At 45.4% G+C, this 20976-nt stretch overlaps 5 protein-coding genes across 5 annotated transcripts in view; 3 read left to right on the plus strand and 2 right to left on the minus strand.

Annotated features, from left to right (window-relative positions):
• LOC117044871 overlaps positions 1 to 20976 on the minus strand; it is a 628087-nt gene that overhangs the window by 483894 nt on the left and 123217 nt on the right. The gene's annotated exons all lie outside the window — the stretch shown is intronic.
• The window catches only part of LOC117044870, an 878236-nt gene that overhangs the window by 378084 nt on the left and 479176 nt on the right, over positions 1 to 20976 (plus strand). The gene's annotated exons all lie outside the window — the stretch shown is intronic.
• Positions 4150 to 5199, plus strand: LOC117044898 (olfactory receptor 51G2-like). The gene has a single exon (XM_033145690.1). The coding sequence runs from the start codon at positions 4192 to 4194 to the stop codon at positions 5197 to 5199; it is 1008 nt and encodes a 335-aa protein (XP_033001581.1). The 5' UTR covers positions 4150 to 4191.
• LOC117044909 (olfactory receptor 51G2-like) lies at positions 8580 to 9947 on the plus strand. Its single transcript, XM_033145702.1, has one exon. It carries the CDS (start codon positions 8680 to 8682, stop codon positions 9613 to 9615), a length of 936 nt encoding a protein of 311 aa, XP_033001593.1. The 5' UTR covers positions 8580 to 8679; the 3' UTR covers positions 9616 to 9947.
• LOC117044910 (olfactory receptor 51G2-like) lies at positions 12635 to 13802 on the minus strand. Its single transcript, XM_033145703.1, has one exon. The coding sequence runs from the start codon at positions 13800 to 13802 to the stop codon at positions 12867 to 12869; it is 936 nt and encodes a 311-aa protein (XP_033001594.1). The 3' UTR covers positions 12635 to 12866.

Below are 20976 nucleotides of genomic sequence, written 5' to 3' on the forward strand. Positions count from 1 at the left end.
TTTATTCTGTTTTTAGGTTATTGTTAGTTTTATTGGTTGGGTTATAGTTTCATTCGGTCCCAGTTTGGTAGTGCTTAAATTTTATGCAATGCCTAAATAATAAAGGAATCCATTCTATGATTCTACATGCCTTGCCCTGGGAAGGAACAAGTGGTACCAGCTGCTTTTCCTTGGCGCCATTTAGGTTTGTACATAACCACCTTCCCCAACCTGCCCATTCCTCCCAGCTTGATGTTTTGGACTACAGCTCTGTTGGGGCTCCAGGGTGGGGGAAGCAGGTGCAAAATTCCCTCCCAGCCCACAGCCTGGCATGTGCAGCTACAGCACAGCTCTGGCATGTATTATTTGTTCAATAAAATATATTTATTTTACATCTGGGGAGCCTTTTGCCGTCGTCAGTTGTTATGGAGAGGGAGCAGGCAGAGCTGCATCGGCAAATCTCTTCCCGCACAGCCAGATTGCTGGCAACCTCCCTTAAAGAATGTGAGAACCTCATTTGAGGAAGCTGGGTGTGTTTAGCCTGGAAAAGAGACTGAGAGGTGTTACGATAAGCATCATATCTATTCCTGGGATAGCTTAGTCGGTAGAGCATGAGACTCTTAATCTCAGGGTTGTGAGTTTGAGCCCCATGTTGTGGGGGGGGGGAGATTCCTGTATTGCAGGGGGTTGGATTAGATGACCCTTGGGGTCCCTTCCAACTCTACAATTCTAGGATTCTGGGAAAGTGCAGCACAGCAGCAGGAGCAAATAGCAGCAAACAGAAGTTGCCCAAGAAGAGAGAGTGTGCCATGGCATGGCACCGTCATGCAGCTGAGCGTTCTGCTGGGTGATTGTTCCCTGAATAAATAGCAATGGGGAGGGCACAAAATGCAAGAGTGAGCTGTTAGGGAAAAAGCTCTACCACATCCTCCTCTTTTCCCCAGCAATGAGGCGCTGGTATTATTCCAGGGAACGGAAGGCAGAACAGTTCCTTCTGTAGGGCATGAAATGAAAAGGAACTGCAAACTGAGAAGCAGCCGAAGTGAAGAGCAAGTCAGGTGCAGCGTGAGACAAAGGGAAATTATTTAGAGTTTTGAAACAATGCTTCCCTTCCCTTCTGTATAATGCTTGTCAAGGTGATTCAAATGCAAAGGCAAAGATGGAATACAGAGCCCACTTTACATCACATGTTCCTGATGCTTCTCTTCTTCAAAAAGAACCCAAGGCAGAGGTTGTCTTAGGTTCGCATGACCACTGCGGCCGTACTGGGCACTGCTGCAGAGGGTGCCACAACAATGCTGTAGAATGGAGTCCAAAAGGTGGGGGCAGTAGAGGTTTTTTGTTGTTGTTGTTGCAAAGGTTGCCAATGAAATCTGAGAGGCCAAAGTCTGCCGCTGTCCAAGGCGTGGCTGCAAAGATTCTTCCTTGCTGGCCCAGTTCAGATTCAATCTGCAGCTGCAAAAGAAGAATCTGTGTGCACTCTAAATACCCACCCAGCTTGATCTTGGCACTTTTTGAATTTGTGCAACAGCAATAAAAAGTGTGCTTAACCAAGCGCTTAACAATTAGTATTGATTTTTGTTGTCTTTGTCCATGGAGTTTTCTTGGCAGGGATACTGGAGTGGGTTGCCAGTTCCTCCTCCAGGTGGATCACGTTTGGTCCAAACTCTCCACTATGACCTGTCCATCTTGACCTGTCCATACTTCCCTGAGGAATTCAAGCCCCTTCGCCACGACAAGGCAGTGATCCATGAAGGGGATTGATTTTTAGACAGGGTTTACTCTCTCTTCTGTTATTGCTTTATTCCGCATTAGGCAGCAGAAGTTATTCTGGCTAAGAGAAGGTTGGATAGTGATCTGTTAAGAAAATGGTGCAGTTAGTTTTGGCTAGGCAAATGACAACAGTTGCGGCCACAAGAAACCACAGCCAGGGGCATTTGAGAAACGTTCGCATTTTAGTCTCATTCTTAGGTACATGCTTGCAGATAATGGTGATGATCAGGGATCCGAGGGAGAAGACGTGGGGTGCACTCCAGTAGAGCTTTTTGGACACACTGAAACCACCTGATTTATTATTACTATTTTAAGATTTTGCAATTTAGCAACACCCATTTAGTGCAGCAAAGTATAATGCTACCAAGAGTAAGTGGCATCACAAGTAAAACATAAAAAGGGGGCTTGAGAAGAATGAAAAATTGAGAGAGCATAAACTTTGGGATTAGTATTGAAAGGAGAGATATCATCAAATACACCATCACTCCAAAAAGCCAGCCTCATGGAGTATAATGGGACTTTCTTCCCAATAACTGCACTGGGATGATGTTCCAAACCTTCTTACTTCCATCAGCTGCATGGGAGAGTCACAACCCAACTGATGCTTCAATCCAATGTGCAGTTATTACACTGGCTATACAATCCTTATGTTAGTTACCCATGACATAAATCAATTAACTATTGGTTATGGTCTACCAACTACTAAAGAAAGTACGAAATCAGATCCTGAATGCTATAATACCATCTGTGTTTAGTGAAGATAATAATGTAATTCCATGCAAAATAATTGAGAATGAATGACTACATCATCTTCATGATCCATTTACATAATGTAGCAACAAAAAAACCCAAACAGGACAGCAAATGTGAGTTTAGTCATGTAAGTAATAATAATTATATTACCTATCATTAAGTGCTTAATTGTGTCATGCACTTCATCCTCTTGAGCATGCAATGTATTGACCTAGTCACTTAGATGATTTTTTTTGTAGTGAGTGACTAATAAATCAAATAAAAAATAGCAATAAGAATTTTGGAATGAAAAAAGATTTACATAATCCACAATTGGAGGTAGTAAACGCTTCTGAATCCCACTTGCTGGGCGGGAGTTGCTCTTGTGCCTGGGTCCTGCTTGTGCGTTTCCCACTGAGACATCTGGTTGGCCACTGGCCTGATCCTGCAGGCTCTTCTCATGTTATTATTTGCAGTCTTAGTTCCATTCCTTTTGCACAGCTTTGCACCTCAAACTCAGTCACCTGTTGACATTAAATTGTTGTTTGTTGTAACCAGCATTGTCCAGCTGACACAAAGTGCAGTTCACTGACTCCTGAGAAACCTTAGAAATGTGATTTGAGCAGTGAGGTGGTGGCGATGCTGCTGCAGAGGCAGGGTGTTACTGCTTTTGCAAGACATATATTGTGCACAGACATTGTGGGCACCCCAGTTCAAGAAGGATACTGACAAGCTGGAAGGTGTCCAGAGGAGGGCAACCAAAATGGTCAAAGGATAGGAAACAGTGCCTTATGAGGGATGGCTTAGGGAGCTGGGTATGTTTAGCCTGGAGAAGAGAAGGTTAAGGGGGGATATGATAGCCATGTTCAAATATATAAAAGGATGTCATGTAGAGGAGGGAGAAAGGTTGTTTTCTGCTGCTCCAGAGAAGTGGACATGGGGCAATGGATTCAAACTACAAGAAAGAAGATTCCACCTAAACATTAGGAAGAACTTCCTGACAGTAAGAGCTGTTCGGCAGTGGAATTTGCTGCCAAGGAGTGTGGTGGAGTCTCCTTCTTTGGAGGTCTTTAAGCGGAGGCTTGACAGCCATCTGTCAGGAATGCTTTGATGATGTTTCCTGCTTGGCAGGGGGTTGGACTGGATGGCCCTTGGGGTCTCTTCCAACTCTAGGATTCTACGATTCTACTTTTGAGGTTAAAATTCTCCATGTAAGAGCAAAAGTGATTACTCGTGTAATGACTTTAAGAATAATAATTCAAATGCACATTTGAAATAAAATAAAAAAAATCCTTCCAGTAGTACCTTAGAGACCAACTATGTTGGTTTTTGGTATGAGCTTTTGTGTGCATGCACACTTCTTCACTGTTTCAGTGTTCTCTGACTTCTGGGGGTTTTCCTGTTGTTATTCTGTCTCTCACAGCTACAATAAACCTACGATTAAAATTATGGGCTGGTCATTTCTTCATCAGAGGGCAAATGGGCAAATTTAGCAGGGGATCAAATACTTCCCCCCCCCTCACTGTATTTGAAGAAGTGTGCAAGCACACGAAAGCTCATACCAATAACAAACTTAGTTGGTCTCTAAGGTGCTACTGGAAAGATTTTTTGATTATTTTTTTTTTTACTACAGCAGATCAACACAACTCCCTGTAACTAAAATGCACAATTGTTTCACTTCTCGTTTCTCACATCCCTTTCTAGAGAATGGAGCTGCAAGACCCTCCATCAACAATGACTAATCACACCATTCTTCACCACCCTAATGATACTGCCCTCCCTGGGCTTCTCTTTCTCCTGATGGGTTTCCCTGGACTAGAATCCACCCCATATTGGCTGGCATTCCCTGTGGCCACAGCCTACCTGCTGTCCATTCTTGGGAATGGGGCCGTCCTCTTTGTCATAATCACGGAAACAGCCCTCCATTCCCCCATGTACACCTTCCTTGGCCTGCTAGCTGCCTGTGACTTGGGCTTGGCCACAGCCCTCCTGCCCACAATGCTCCGTGTCTTCCTCCTTGGATCAAGGGAGATCAGTGTGGATGCTTGCCTCTCCCAGCTCTTCTTCATCCACACGTTCTCCATCATGGAGTCCTCTGTGCTCTTGGCCATGGCCTTTGACCGCTTTGTGGCCATCTGCTACCCTTTGAGATACACCTCCATCTTGACCAGCTCCAGGCTGGTCCACATTGGCTTGGCCATTGGCTTCCGGGGTGTGGCCTTGCATGTGCCAATCCCCTTTCTTCTCAAGAGGCTGACTTACTGCCACCATATGAACGCCCTTTCTCACTCATACTGCCTGCACCCGGATGTGATGAAGCTGGCCTGCCACAAGTCCAGCAGGGATGGCATCTACGGGCTCTTAGTAGTGTTCTCCACTATGGGTCTAGACCCACTGCTCATCGTCTTGTCTTACATCTGGATCTTGAAGACCGTTGTGGTCATCACCTCACTGGATGAGCGCCACAAAGCTCTCAACACCTGTGCCTGCCACATCTCCGTGGTCCTGCTCTTCTACACCCCCATGTTGGCATTGTCCTTGATCAGCCACCTCAAGCTCCACACCCCACCCTGCCTCCACATTCTGTTGTCCTACATCCACTTCCTGGCCCCACCTTTGTTCAACCCCGTGCTCTACTGTGTCAAAATGAAAGAGATGCGCCAAAGGATATCTGCAAAGCTCTTCTTGACCCAAAGGGCCCATTGGGAAGGCTGAAGACCCTGTCCACCTGCTCTGATGTAGAATCAGAAGGGAGGCCGGCTCCATGAGGGATCCATTGCCCTTCCCAATAGTTCAAATCTCCCATCTGAACTTACTCCCCTCTTTGTATCTACTCCCAGCCTAAAACAATGCACATTCCACGTGGCCATGACTTCAACACACAATAGCAAAACAGCATCCTTGAGAGCAAGTTCCGTCTTCTGCCAGGTGAAATCTCTATGTAAAATGAACACAGGCTTGCAAATTTGTGCCGTAGAATTTGCCTTTTCTTTACACAGAAGCAATCCATGCCCAGTAAGGAAATGGAAGGTATTGTTTCAGTGCTAATAAAGTTTTTAACCAATTTTCTACTGTTTGTTTGTGGAATTGCTGCAATCACAAAAAGCTGCATAGCTCCATATAGCAAGTCCAACAAATTGAACATGTGATAAAAAAAAAAAATCTTTGACCAGTCCACTTTTAAATGCATTGTATGTAGTGGACTTTAGTCCACAAAAGTTTCTGCCATGATAAGTTGGTTAGTCTTGAAGGTGCCACAAAACTCCCCAGCACCCCCTACCCTACCCTCTAAAAAGCATTATTCGGAATAGGGGTTTGCATAACCCACCAAGGAAGATAGTGGCACAATAAAATTCAAAACAGTAACCATTATTTCACACTTATTCAAAATCCAATTAAAACTAGTTTAATGAATTAATTAGTTTAGTGAATTCAACAAAATTGATGAGCTTGATCCAGTGATATTTTTTTCCAAAGTCTGATAGGCGTTCTTGCCTCTAGTGCTCTCCTGCCTCTCTCTTGCCTCTTAACACCCGAGGGTGCAGTTCCACCAACTTTGGGAAGCATTGCTTTAAGTGGTGCTTCTGGCACTAAGTGCAGGTCCATCTCCCAGAGGAGTCAGCAGAGGGAGGCAATTACAAGCAGGTACCTGCTGGGAGGCTCAAAGCTGGCAGAGCTCCCTCCTTCCCGCAGGTGCCAGCCTGGGAAGAACCATAAAGGCCATTTGATTATTCTGTGGACTACAGGCTCTGCAACACACTCACTTACTCTCTCACTCATGATTTCCATGGCTCTGAAGGACCCAGGACCTATCTTCTAGATAGATTAGGGTGTGCTGGACCACCTAGTTTGCAGGGTATGAATGCATGCTTCTATGTGGGAAGAGGTCTGTTTGGGCAGCAAACCAGCAAAGAAGCCATTGGTTTTTCCATGCCTACCAGCTAATTTCTCCATAATGGTACCACATTCAGGACAGATACAAGAAATGATTTCTTCTTGCAGCACATAGTTAAACCATGGAACTCGCTCCCACAAGAGGCAGTGATGGAGGAGGAGAGGATGGCCGAGGGTTACTAGCCAGGATGGCTCTGCTCTGCCTGCACAGTCAGAGACAGTAATGCTTCTGGAAACTACAGGTGGAGGGAAAGTTCTCTTGTGTTTGAATCCTGCTTGATCTGGTTCCTTCACAGAGACTTTGGTCTGCATCAGATGCAGGTAGTTGGGGGGAGAAGCCAGAGTTGAACAAGCAAAGAGTGGGATGGAGAAAGGAAAGTGAGGTGAAGCGAGGAGGGCTAAGGTGGTCCAGAAAGGTGTGTGGAGGAGCTGGGTCTTGAAAAGGTCCTTGAAAGAGGAAAGCCCTCTGCAGAGAGAGGGAAGCTGGTCCAAGCAGAGAAGAGGCTGCCCTATACAGAGTCAGGCACCAGTGGTCTCAGGCACAGGTCTCTCCCCGGTCTAGCTGCTGCAGCTGCTGCTGCTGGGGATCTATTGCACCTACCGCTGAGCTACAGCCATGGCATTGCCAATAGAGCAAATCAAAAGCAGCTGCAGATTCGGGACAGACTTCTTCACACAACGCAAAATCAATGCCACTGGAGGCAGCGATGGCCCCCATCATTGATGCCTTTAAAAATTGAATTAGACAAATTTGCAGAGGGTAGTTAGGATATCAATGGCTATCCATCACAATGGCTTTGTTCCAATTCTAGAACTGTAGAGTTGGTACCCTTGCTATCGTAAGGCTCCCCCCCCCCCGATTTTGAATGTTTTCTGCCCACCTTGTATATTCAGTTACAACAGTTACAAAATATATAAAAGGATGCCATATAGAGGAGGGTGAAAGGTTGTTTTCTGCTGCTCCTGAGAAGTGGACACAGGGCAATGGATTCAAACTACAAGAAAGAAGATTCCACCTAAACATTAGGAAGAACTTCCTGACAGTGAGAGCTGTTCGGCAGTGGAATTTGCTGCCAAGGAGTGTGGTGGAGTCTCCTTCTTTGGAGGTCTTGAAGCGGAGGCTTGACAGCCATCTGTCAGGAATGCTTGGATGGTGTTTCCTGATTGGCAGGGGGTTGGACTGGATGGCCCTTGTGGTCTCTTCCAACTCTAGGATTCTATGATTCTATCTCACAACTTTAAGTGCCTACCCAGATGATTAGAAAGTTGAGGTATTTTTTAATGTTTTGATTTTTTACCTTTTGTGTGTTTTAATGTAGGGCTGTATTTTCTCTCTCTTGTTTTACTGTTCTGTTTTCGCTTTGAGGTTTTGTCTCGTTTTGTTTTCCAATTGGATAAATTTGTGAAATAAATAGAATAGAATAAGTAAATTATTTGAGGACTTGGTTGCACAACTATCCTCCAGCCTCCACCTTTGGGAAGGGAGGCAGGCAGCAAGAAGAGAGAGGGCGAGAGATGGCATTTCTGGGTGCTAAGCGTGGAGAGAGCTTTGGGGAAAGATAAGACCTCTAGAGGACATTCACTTAGGGTGCTGAGGAACTCATACCTCCTCTTTGCCGCTCCTCAAAAGTCACTTGCACAACTCCCCTTTCTTCTACAATGAGCCCAATTCTAGCTTTTACATAAGCTCACTTCTAGACAGTTGAATTGGATTTTGTATTGGCATTTGGAGTAGACAGTACTCTTATCTAAATCTGCCCTGCAAAAGGGAACTCGCAGTGTAGTCTCATTATTTGAACCATAGAATAATAGAGTACAGTTTTATTGGTCATCCAGCCCAACCTCCTGCAATGCAGGAATCACAGCTACAGATTCTCTGACAGATGGCCACCCAGCCTCACCCTGCCTTCTTTCATACAACCAGTCCATGAGATTCCTCTGGCTGTCGGCTTCCTCTGCCTTAGCCTCCCTTTTGCCCCTTGGAGAATTCAACAGGGAGGATGAAGAAGATGGGGACAAAGGTAGAACGAGTTGGCTCTGCCTGTTATTGGCTCTGGCAACACCTACAGTACTTCCCTAAGCCCTACCAGCCCCCACAGCTTTCAGGCAGCTGTACTATCAAGTTACTACCATTTTTCTGCCTTTTTCCTCTCAGGGGTCCCATCTCCAGAAGACCAAAACTTGTAAGGAACGCTTTGGATATTCTTCATGCCCTAACCAATGTTGGTTGGTAGTAGGACACCTTTTCCTTACTCGCAGCCAAGAGGCTGATGCTCCTGGAGGGACCCAGCAGACCACATCATGGATCTCCAAAACAGCACCAAGCCCAGGCCACCAGTGGTCTGGCTTACTGGGTTCCCTGGCATGGAGTCCAGCCACATCTGGATTTCCATCCCATTCTGCTCCATGTACATCATTTCCATCTTGGGAAATGCCGTTATTCTGTTCATTATCAAAACAGACCAAAGCCTCCACGAGCCCATGTACATTTTCCTCTCCATGCTTGCCCTGACAGACCTAGGCTTATCCCTCTCCACCATGCCTACCATCCTGGGCATATTTTGGTTCAACGCCAGAAGAGTCAGCCTGGGTGCCTGTTTCACTCAGCTGTTCTTCATCCACTCGCTTTCCTTCATAGAATCCTCCATTCTCTTGGCCATGGCTTTTGACCGCCTCGTGGCCATCCGGAACCCTCTGAGATATGCCTCCATCTTAACTGTGCCAAGGATAAGCAAGATGGGGCTGGCCTTCGTGTTCAGAGGTGTGGCCCTGATTTTCCCACTGCCCTTCCTTCTCAGGAGGCATCAGTACTGCCGGGCCAACGTCCTCTTCCACTCTTTCTGTCTGCACCAAGAGGTGATGAAGCTGGCCTGCTCAGACATCACGGTCAACAGCATCTATGGGATGTTCGTCATCGTCTCCACGGTAGGCGTGGACTCGCTCCTGATCCTGCTGTCTTACATCATGATCCTCAAGACGGTCCTGAGCATCGCTTCGCGGGTGGAGCGCCTCAAGGCCCTCAACACTTGCGTCTCCCACATCTGTGCCGTCTTGCTCTTCTACATGCCCATGATTGGCTTGTCTGTGATTCACAGGTTTGGGAAGGATTCTCCTCTCCTCATCCGCATTTTCATGGGGTATGTTTACCTGCTGGTGCCACCCTTAATGAACCCTGTTGTGTACAGTGTGAAAACAAAGCAGATTCGGGCCAGGATAATCCAGATATTCTCCAAGTGAAGGACCACCCCCTCATTCTTAGAACCTGTTGTGCTTTTCTGAAATTTGCTGGCAAAGGGGTGGTGGTGGGGAGCCACTCTGAAACAGTTTCAGTGGTGATGGTTGGGAACTCTGGGTCAGATGAGGACAGCTGTGGCCCAGCAAGGCTCATCTTATGTTCCTGGTGAGGTCTTGGTCCATGTCCTGGGTGGATGGAGAGAGCAGCAGGTGTCTGAAATGCAGGTGTCTAAGATTTAAAAAGACCTCCCAGAGTGTCTTACAAAGACCACTAATAAGGCTGTCCCTGTCCTAAGGCTTTAGAATCTAAAATACCCATCCATTTCTTGGGAATGGGGTTATTGTTTTGTTTTGTTTTGGTTTTATTATTATATTTTGTGTTTTCATTTTGTATTTTAATGTGAAGTGCCTACGTGCAGAAAGTCCACCTATCCACCTCTGACAATTAACTGTTGGCTGAAAGCCAAGATCTACTCTCTCTCTAGACCCTTAGTAAAGACCCTTGTTGCTCCAATAAATACTGTATATAGTTATCCAAGTGAGTTGCTGAGTTCCTGCATTGTGCCGTCCAGTCAATGCTCCAAAAACTGAGTGTGGAAATTATGTTATAATTTTGTTTTTGATGTTTGTATTGGATTATTCTTTTTGGTAATAATGTAAATATTTTTAATTTTCCTTTTTATTACTTTTCTTTTCCTTTCTTCCTTTACATCTTTCCTTCTTTCTTTTTTTTTCTTTTTCTCTTTCTTCTTCCCTTATGTTATGTTTTGCTGTATTTAATTCTCAATGTTGTGATATTTGTTACACGTCTGAGTGTTTTTTAAAATAATAAAGTTTATATTAAAAAAATGCTCTACAGCCAGAAGCTTCCAGAAAACCTGCGTTCACTCTGCTGTGTCCAGGACTACGTTATTCCTGACACTAAATCTTAATATGATGATGTAATAAAAAGACTATAAATCTATCAACTGCTCGTTAATTCTTATCTGTGAAGCTACTGAAGGGAGGGGAGGACTCTCCACACCTGACACAAGGAGGTAAATGTCCGGTGGCAGCAGCTGAGCATAAGAACATAAAAGAGCCTGTGCTGGGTCAGGCCAGTGGCCCATCTACTCCAGCCTCCTATTCTCACAGTGGCCAACCAGACGCCCCTTATGGGTAACTTGTAAGCAGGATTTAAGCATAAGAGCAACTCTCCCCTCCCGTGGTTTCCAGCAACTGGGATTCAGAAACATTCAACTGTGGAGACAGAGCTTAGTCATCAGGGCTAATAGCCATTGACAGCCCTCTGTTCTAGGAATGTATCCCATGGGTGTACCCAGGGGGGGCAGAAGGGGCAGCTGCCCTCCCCCCAGAAGCAAAAAAATAAATAAAAGGTTATCGGCAGCCTAAAAGGAAAAAAGCTCTCCTAAAAAAGCTCAACTACTGGTCTTTCTCCCCCTCCCAAAATCTCAATAACAATTGAGCTCTTGGCCGACACTGTGTGTGTGTGTGTGTGTGTGTGTGTGTGTGTGTGTTGCGCCGGCTGATCGTTGCAAGGGAGCTTTGGAAACTGAGTTCCCTTGCATGGTGAGTAGTTCCTTTGCGAGGGCTGAGGATCCTGGGAAACTGAGTTTTTCAAACATTTGAGGCTTTCTGTTTGGGGGGGAAGGTTTTTCTGTTTTTTGAAGCTGTCTTTGTTTGCTGTTTACATAATGTGGTCAGTAATCTAAAAACGAACCGAACCTCTAAAAAACGGGGCATTCCTCATCCCCCAAAAAGGTCAACAACTTTGAGCTGAACCCCAAAAAATGGGGGTAGATCACTGCTGAAAGTAGATCACAGTCTCTTGGGAGTTGGCCACCCCTGGTATAAGACATGTAACTAGAATAAAAATTTAAAAAAATTAAAAAAATTCAAGCAAATAATTGTAATAACTACCGTAATAAAGCACTGCTATAATTATATATAATTTCCCTAATTTTTTGGTTTCATTCACCTTTCCGTGCCGAAATGTCACAACCTGAACGAACATGGCTTGGTTCCCCCCCCCCAGTTTTGATCCTGGGTACGCCCCTGATGTGTCCAATTCTCTTTTAAACCCATCTAGGTTGGTGGCCATCCCTCCTCCTCCGTGGGAGGGAGTTCCATAGTTGGACTGTGCACTGCACAGACTTTCATTTATCTGTCCTGAATCTTCCAACATTTAGCTTCATTGGATCTCCACGATTGCTAGGTGTTCATAGCTGTCAACCCTCCCTGCTGTTTCCCAATGCTATAAGGGAATTTCCCACAAAAAAGGGAAAGGTTGACAGCTATGTAGGTGTTAGAAGAGAGGGAGAAAAACTTTCCTCTGTGCCATGCATAATTTTATAAACTAAGATTAATTTGTCTCTTGCTCACTTTTTCTCTAAACTCAAAAGCCTCAAATGCAGCAACCTTTCCTCAAAGGAAAGTGTACCTGGTCTCAATATTGCACCCCAGTGGATAAGGTTGAAGAAGTAGGAAGGGCCACAAAACACAAGATCATATCCGAAACAGTTTTCATTGTTTGCTGAGGCAAAGCATGTAATGCAAATGCAATTATAAAGTGGATGTAGCCAATAGGGAACAAGGTAAAAAGCCAATACATGGATGGTGAATAAAATGATTGGCATCCGTCTGTCCCAGGAGACAATGGAGGAGTGTGCCTTTGAAGGTGAAGTTAAACTGTTGGAAGATTGCAGCACCTGCTGTGGCTGCAGAGATTAATTCAGGAGAGACATGTTTTGTGGCAGGTGGGGCAGGTGAAGGTGTCTGGTTGTGCTGCTGCAGATGCACCAAACATAAGAAGGAATTGGGTAGAAATTTATTTTTTATTTATTAAATTTGTACACCAACCTTCATCCAAAGATCACAGGGCGCTTCACACTAAAATATAAAATGAGAACACAAAATATAATAATAAAACCAAAGCAAAAAAACCAATAACCCCATTCCCAAAAAGTAGATGGGACAGCCTTATTAGTGGTCTTTGTAATACACTCCGGGAGGTCTTTTTAAATCTTAGACACCTGCATTTCAGACACCTGCTGCTCTCTCCATCCACCCAGGACATGGACCAAGACCTCACCAGGAACATAAGATGAGCCTTGCTGGGCCACAGCTGTCCTCATCTGACCCAGAGTTCCCAACCATCACCACTGAAACTGTTTCAGAGTGGCTCCCCACCACCACCCCTTTGCCAGCAAATTTCAGAAAAGCACAACAGGTTCTAAGAATGAGGGGGTGGTCCTTCACTTGGAGAATATCTGGATTATCCTGGCCCGAATCTGCTTTGTTTTCACACTGTACACAACAGGGTTCATTAAGGGTGGCACCAGCAGGTAAACATACCCCATGAAAATGCGGATGAGGAGAGGAGAATCCTCCCCAAACCTGTGAATCACAGACAAGCCAATCATGGGCATGTAGAAGAGCAAGACGGCGCAGATGTGGGAGACGCAAGTGTTGAGGGTCTTGAGGCGCTCCACCCGCGAAGCGATGCTCAGGACCGTCTTGAGGATCATGATGTAAGACAGCAGGATCAGGAGCGAGTCCACGCCTACCGTGGAGACGATGACAAACATCCCATAGATGCTGTTGACCGTGATGTCTGAGCAGGCCAGCTTCATCACCTCTGGGTGCATACAGACAGAGTGGAAGAGGACGTTGGCCCGGCAGTACTGAAGCCTCCTGAGAAGGAAGGGCAGTGGGAAAATCAGGGCCACACCTCTGAACACAAAGGCCAGCCCCATCTTGCTTATCCTTGGCACAGTTAAGATGGAGGCATATCTCAGAGGGTTCCGGATGGCCACGAGGCGGTCAAAAGCCATGGCCAAGAGAATGGAGGATTCTATGAAGGAAAGCGAGTGGATGAAGAACAGCTGAGTGAAACAGGCACCCAGGCTGACTCTTCTGGCGTTGAACCAAAAGATGCCCAGGGTGGTAGGCATGGTGGAGAGGGATAAGCCTAGGTCTGTCAGGGCAAGCATGGAGAGGAAAATGTACATGGGCTCGTGGAGGCTTTGGTCTGTTTTGATAATGAACAGAATAATGGCATTTCCCAAGATGGAAATGATGTACATGGAGCAGAATGGGATGGAAATCCAGATGTGGCTGGACTCCATGCCAGGGAACCCAGTAAGCCAGACCACCGGTGGCCTGGGCTTGCTGCTGTTTTGGAGATCCATGGTGTGGTCTGCTGGGTCCCTCCAGGAGCATCAGCCTCTTGGCTGCGAGTAAGGAAAAGGTGTCCTACTACCAACCAACAGTGGTTAGGGCATGAAGAATATCCAAGGCGTTCCTTACAAGTTTTGGTCTTCTGGAGATGGGACCCCTGAGAGGAAAAAGGCAGAAAAATGGTAGTAACTTGATAGTACAGCTGCCTGAAAGCTGTGGGGGCTGGTAGGGCTTAGGGAAGTACTGTGGGTGTTGCCAGAGCCAATAACAGGCAGAGCCAACTCGTTCTACTCTTGTCCCCATCTTCTTCATCCTCCCTGTTGAATTCTCCAAGGGGCAAAAGGGAGGCTAAGGCAGAGGAAGCCGACAGCCAGAGGAATCTCATGGACTGGTTGTATGAAAGAAGGCAGGGTGAGGCTGGGTGGCCATCTGTCAGAGATTCTGTAGCTGTGATTCCTGCATTGCAGGAGGTTGGGCTGGATGACCAATAAAACTGTACTCTATTATTCTATGGTTCAAATAATGAGACTACAGTGCGAGTTCCCTTTTGCAGGGCAGATTTAGATAAGAGTACAGTCTACTCCAAATTGCAATACAAAATCCAATTCAACTGTCTAGAAGTCAGCTTATGTAAAAGCTAGAATTGGGCTCATTGTAGAAGAAAGGGGAGTTGTGCAAGTGACTTTTGAGGAGCGGCAAAGAGGAGGTATGAGTTCCTCAGCACCCTAAGTGAATGTCCTCTAGAGGTCTTCTCTTTCCCCAAAGCTCTCTCCTCGCTTAGCACCCAGAAATGCCATCTCTCACCCTCTCTCTTCTTGCTGCCTGCCTCCCTTCCCAAAGGTGGAGGCTGGAGGATAGTTGTGCAACCAAGTCCTCAAATAATTTACTTATTCTATTCTACTTATTTCACAAATTTATCCCATTGGAAAACAAAACGAGACAAAACCTCAAAGCGAAAACAGAACAGTAAAAGCAAGAGAGAGAAAATACAGCCCTACATTAAAACACAGAAAAGGTAAAAATCAAAACATTAAAAAATACCTCAACTTTCTAATCATCTGAGTAGGCATTTAAAGCTGTGAGATAGAATCATAGAATCCTAGAGTTGGAAGAGACCCCAAGGGCCATCCAGTCCAACCCCCTGCCGAGCAGGAAACACCATCAAAGCATTCCTCACAGATGGCTGTCAAGCCTCCGCTTAAAGACCTCCAAAGAAGGAGACTCCACCACACTCCTTTGCAGCAAATTCCACTGTCTCTTACTGTCTCTTACTGTCAGGAAGTTCTTCCTAATGTTTAGGTGGAATCTTCTTTCTTGTAGTTTGAATCCATTGCTCTGTGTCCACTTCTCTGGAGCAGCAGAAAACAACCTTTCTCCCCCCTCTATATGACATCCTTCTATATATTTTGTAACTGTTGTAACTGAATACACAAGGTGGGCAGAAAACATTCAAAATCCGGGGGGAAAGCCTTATGATTGCAAGGGTACCAACTCTACAGTTCTAGAATTGGAACACAGCCATTGTGATGGATAGCCATTGATATCCTAACTACCCTCTGCGAATTTGTCTAATTCCCTTTTTAAAAGCATCAATGATGGGGGCCATCGCTGCCTCCAGTGGCATTGATTTTGCGTTGTGTGAAGAAGAAGTCTGTCCCGAATCTGCAGCTGCTTTTGATTTGCTCTATTGGCAATGCCATGGCTGTAGCTCAGCGGTAGGTGCAATAGATCCCCAGCAGCAGCAGCTGCAGCAGCTAGACCGGGGAGAGACCTGTGCCTGAGACCACTGGTGCCTGACTCTGTATAGGGCAGCCTCCTCTCTGCTTGGACCAGCTTCCCTCTCTCTGCAGAGGGCTTTCCTCTTTCAAGGACCTTTTCAAGACCCAGCTCCTCCACACACCTTTCTGGACCACCTTAGCCCTCCTCGCTTCACCTCACCTTCCTTTCTCCATCCCACTCTTTGCTTGTTCAACTCTGGCTTCTCCCCCCAACTACTTGCATCTGATGCAGACCAAAGTCTCTGTGAAGGAACCAGATCAAGCAGGATTCAAACACAAGAGCACTTTCCCTCCACCTGTAGTTTCCAGAAGCATTACTGTCTCTGACTGTGCAGGCAGAGCGGAGCCATCCTGGCTAGTAACCCTCGGCCATCCTCTCCTCCTCCATCACTGCCTCTTGTGGGAGCGAGTTCCATGGTTTAACTATGTGCTGCAAGAAGAAATTGTTTCTTGTATCTGTCCTGAATGTGGTACCATTATGGAGAAATTAGCTGGTAGGCATGGAAAAACCAATGGCTTATTTGCTGGTTTGCTGCCCAAACAGACTTCTTCCCACATAGAAGCATGCATTCATACCCTGCAAACTAGGTGGTCCAGCACACCCTAATCTATCTAGAAGATAGGTCCTGGGGCCTTCAGAGCCCTGGAAATCATGAGTGAGAGAGTGAGTGAGTGTGTTGCAGAGCCTGTAGTCCACAGAATAATCAAATGGCCTTTATGGTTCTTCCCAGGCTGGCACCTGCGGGAAGGAGGGAGCTCTGCCAGCTTTGAGCCTCCCAGCAGGTACCTGCTTGTAATTGCCTCCCTCTGCTGACTCCTCTGGGAGATGGATCTGCACTTAGTGCCAGAAGCACCACTTAAAGTGTTGTTGTCGTTCAGTCGTGTCCGACTCTTCGTGACCCCATGGACCAGAGCACGCCAGGCACGCCTATCCTTCACTGCCTCTCGCAGTTTGGCCAAACTCATGCTAATCGCTTCCAGAACACTGTCCAACCATCTCGTCCTCTGTCGTCTCCTTCTCCTTGTGCCCTCCATCTTTCCCAACATCAGGGTCTTTTCTAGGGAGTGTGGTGTGAGAGCCAGTGTGGTGTAGTGATTAAGAGTGGTAGACTCGTAATCTGGGGAACCGGGTTCGTGTCTACGCTCCTCCACATGCAGCTGCTGGGTGACCTTGGGCTAGTCACACTTCTCTGAAGTCTCTCAGCCCCACTCACCTCACAGAGTGTTTGTTGTGGGGGAGGAAGGGAAAGGAGAATGTTAGCCGCTTTGAGACTCCTTCGGGTAGTGATAAAGCAGGATATCAAATCCAAACTCTTCTTCTTCTTCTTCTTCTTCTTCTTCTTCTTCTTCTTCTTCTTCAAGTAATGCTTCCCAAAGTTGGTGGAACTGCACCCTCGGGTGTTAAGAGGCAAGAGAGAGGCGGGAGAGCACTAGAGGCGAGAACGCCTATCAGACTTTGGAAAAAATATCACTGGATCAAGCTCATAAATTTTGTTGAATTCATTAAACTAATTAATTCATTAAACTAGTTTTAATTGGATTTTGAATATCTTCCTTGGTGGGTTATGCAAACCCCTATTCCGAATAATGCTTTTTAGAGGGTAGGGTAGGGGGTGCTGGGGATGACTATGGGACCACAGTGTGGTCAGTGGTCCAAAGTTTGGTTTAGAGGGTGGGACAGCAAAACAGACTTTTGTGGCACCTTCAAGACTAACCAACTTATCATGGCAGAAACTTTTGTGGACTAAAGTCCACTGCATACAATGCATTTAAAAGTGGACTCTGGTCAATGAATTTTTTTATCACATGTTAAATTTGTTGGACTTGCTATATGGAGCTATGCAGCTTTTTGTGATTGCAGCAATTCCACAAACAAACAGTAGAAAATTGGTTAAAAACTTTATTTGCACTGAAACAATACCTTTCACTTCCTTACTGGGCATGGATTGCTTCTGTGTAAAGAAAAGGCAAATTCTATGGCACAAATTTGCAAGCCTGTGTTCATTTTACATAGAGATTTCACCTGGCAGAAGACGGAAGTTGCTCTCAAGGATGCTGTTTTGCTATTGTGTGTTGAAGTCATGGCCACATGGAATGTGCATTGTTTTAGGCTGGGAGTAGATACAAAGAGGGGAGTAAGTTCAGATGGGAGATATGAACTATTGGGAAGGGCAATGGATCCCTCATGGAGCCGGCCTCCCTTCTGATTCTACATCAGAGCAGGTGGACAGGGTCTTCAGCCTTCCCAATGGGCCCTTTGGGTCAAGAAGAGCTTTGCAGATATCCTTTGGCGCATCTCTTCATTTTGATGCAGTAGAGCACGGGGTTGAACAAAGGTGGGGGCCAGGAAGTGGATGTAGGACAACAGAATGTGGAGGAAGGGTGGGTGTGGAGCTTGAGGTGGCTGATCAAGGACAATGCCAACATGGGGGGTGTAGAAGAGCAGGACCACGGAGATGTGGCAGGCACAGGTGTTGAGAGCTTTGTGGCGCTCATCCAGTGAGGTGATGACCACAACGGTCTTCAAGATCCAGATGTAAGACAAGACGATGAGCAGTGGGTCTAGACCCATAGAGGAGAACACTACTAAGAGCCCGTAGATGCCATCCCTGCTGGACTTGTGGCAGGCCAGCTTCATCACATCCGGGTGCAGGCAGTGAGAAAGGGCATTCATATGGTGGCAGTAAGTCAGCCTCTTGAGAAGAAAGGGGATTGGCACATGCAAGGCCACACCCCGGAAGCCAATGGCCAAGCCAATGTGGACCAGCCTGGAGCTGGTCAAGATGGAGGTGTACCTCAAAGGGTAGCAGATGGCCACAAAGCGGTCAAAGGCCATGGCCAAGAGCACAGAGGACTCCATGATGGAGAACGTGTGGATGAAGAAGAGCTGGGAGAGGCAAGCGTCCACACTGATCTCCCTTGATCCAAGGAGGAAGACACGGAGCATTGTGGGCAGGAGGGCTGTGGCCAAGCCCAAGTCACAGGCAGCTAGCAGGCCAAGGAAGGTGTACATGGGGGAATGGAGGGCTGTTTCCGTGATTATGACAAAGAGGACGGCCCCATTCCCAAGAATGGACAGCAGGTAGGCTGTGGCCACAGGGAAAGCCAGCCAGAATTGGATATATAAATTTGGTTAAAGATTTTGGGCATGTCTCGGACAAAGGAGTGGGAAGAATGTTGCCAACTGCAGCCCTGAGTGATTAAGAACAAAAACTGGAAGAAGACGTGGACTTTACATTGGTATGTGAAATTGGGAAAAGAAGGGGGGTAAGCTCTGGACTCTTCGTTTGTTTTGCCTCAATATCTTACCTAACACGGGCGAAACCTCCCCCAGAAAATCCACTTTCACAGGGAAATAGCAAGTGGACTTTAAAGACTGAGAGTGAATTAGATTGGAAATTACAAAAACAAACTGTATGGAATTGAAATAAGATTTGGAATGATTTAATAGTAATGGAGGATCTCCGGCTGGTAATGACGCAGCAAAGAATGATTTGTGGATTGTTGAAGAGAACCCGTGGAGCTGAACACCACTTCAAAGGGAGAAGCCAGCTTTGATGGACGATTGATAGTGGAATTTACGAGGTGTCTGGCTCTCCTGGAAAGGAGTGGTAGGAATGCACAGGGGGGGGGGGAGAGATTGCTGTGTCAAAGTTTGATTTACAAGAGGAGGAGGACAAGATGGCGCCGGCCGAAATGTGACATTTGGAAGGAGGATGGCTTTATCCATACAGAGATATTATTTATTATAATCGTGTCTGCTTGCTGGCATTTATCAGAGGCTGTGAAAATATTGGACTGTGAAAGCAACTGGAAGAGATAAGAAAAGCGCTCCGGAGTCCGAGACATGGGGAATCCATAAATTATAAAATTTGGTATAATTGGAATTGTTTTAATTGGAATTGTATAATTAATTTGGATTGTAATTTGATTGGTAATTGGAAATATATATTGGAAAATCAATAAATATGATTTTTTTAAAAAAGAAAAGGATGCGAGAAACGAGAAGTGAAACAATTGGCATTTTAGTTACAGGTGGGTAGCCGTGTTGGTCTGCCGAAGTCAAAACAAAATAAATAAAAAATCTTTCCAGTGGCACCTTAGATACCAACTAAGTTTGTTATTGGTATGAGCTTTCATGTGCATGCACACTTCTTCAGATATGCTATTTTTATATGATTTATTAGTCACTCACCACAAAAAAATCATCTAAGTGACTAGGTCAATACATTGCATGCTCAAGAGGATGAAGTGCATGACACAATTAAGCACTTAATGATAGGCAATATAATTATTAATACTTACATAACTAAACTCACATTTGCTGTCCTGTTTGGGTTTTTTTTGTTTCTACATTATGTAAATAGATCATGAAGATGATGTAGTCATTCATTCTCAATTATTATGCATGGAATTACATTATGATCTTCACTAAACAGAGATCTGAAGAAGTGTGCATGCACACGAAAGCTCATACCAAGAACAAACTTAGTTGGTCTCTAAGGTGCTACTGGAAGGAATTTTTTATTTTGTTTTGTTTTGACTATGGCAGACCAACACGGCTACCCACCTGTAACTAAACAGAGATGGTATTATAGCATTCAGGATCTGATTTCGTACTTTCTTTAATAGTTGGTAGACCATAACCAATAGTTAATTGATTTATGTCATGGGTAACTAACATAAGGATTGTATAGCCAGTGTAATAACTGCACATTGGATTGAAGCATCAGTTGGGTTGTGACTCTCCCATGCAGCTGATGGAAGTAAGAAGGTTCGGAACATCATCCCAGTGCAGTTATTGGGAAGAAAGTCCCATTATACTCCATGAGGCTGGCTTTTTGGAGTGATGGTGTATTTGATGATATCTCTCCTTTCAATACTAATCCCAAAGTTTATGCTCTCGCAATTTTTCATTTCTTCACAAGCCCCCCTTTTTATGTTTTACTTGTGATGCTACTTACTCTTGGTAGCATTATACTTTGCTGCACTAAATGGGTGTTGCTAAATTGCAAAATCTTAAAATAGGTCTTAGGTCATTTCAGCACCATGTAAAGGCATATTTGCTTTTCCCTGGCATTTTTGTAGATTGAGAGTGGAATGGGAATAGACAGCTTTTCAATGGTAATAATGGTTTAGTTGCTCATTATTTTTAACTGACTTTGTAATTTATGCTGCTTATATGAGTGTGCGTATTTCAGTTTGCGCATATTTCAGAGTCAGAGGGAGGGAGGAACTTCAAAATGCTGCGGAAGCCAGGAGGAGGATTAGACTAGCCAACTGCCCTCCTTGTGGAGAGTGTTGCATTTGTGCTCGTAACATGATGTGTTAGAGATTTCAAAGTGCCTACGTGCAGAAAGTCAGCTATCCGCCTCTGACAATTAACTGTTGGCTGAAAGCCAAGATC

This window comes from Lacerta agilis, chromosome 4 (assembly GCF_009819535.1).
Source record: "Lacerta agilis isolate rLacAgi1 chromosome 4, rLacAgi1.pri, whole genome shotgun sequence".
In the NCBI taxonomy this organism is placed as follows: Eukaryota; Metazoa; Chordata; class Lepidosauria; order Squamata; family Lacertidae; genus Lacerta; species Lacerta agilis.

Bases quoted from the DNA above. Each gene is read 5' to 3' on its own strand.
- LOC117044898 (XM_033145690.1), top strand. From the start codon at position 4,192: ATGGAGCTGCAAGACCCTCCATCAACAATGACTAATCACACCATTCTT.
- LOC117044909 (XM_033145702.1), top strand. From the start codon at position 8,680: ATGGATCTCCAAAACAGCACCAAGCCCAGGCCACCAGTGGTCTGGCTT.
- LOC117044910 (XM_033145703.1), bottom strand. From the start codon at position 13,802: ATGGATCTCCAAAACAGCAGCAAGCCCAGGCCACCGGTGGTCTGGCTT.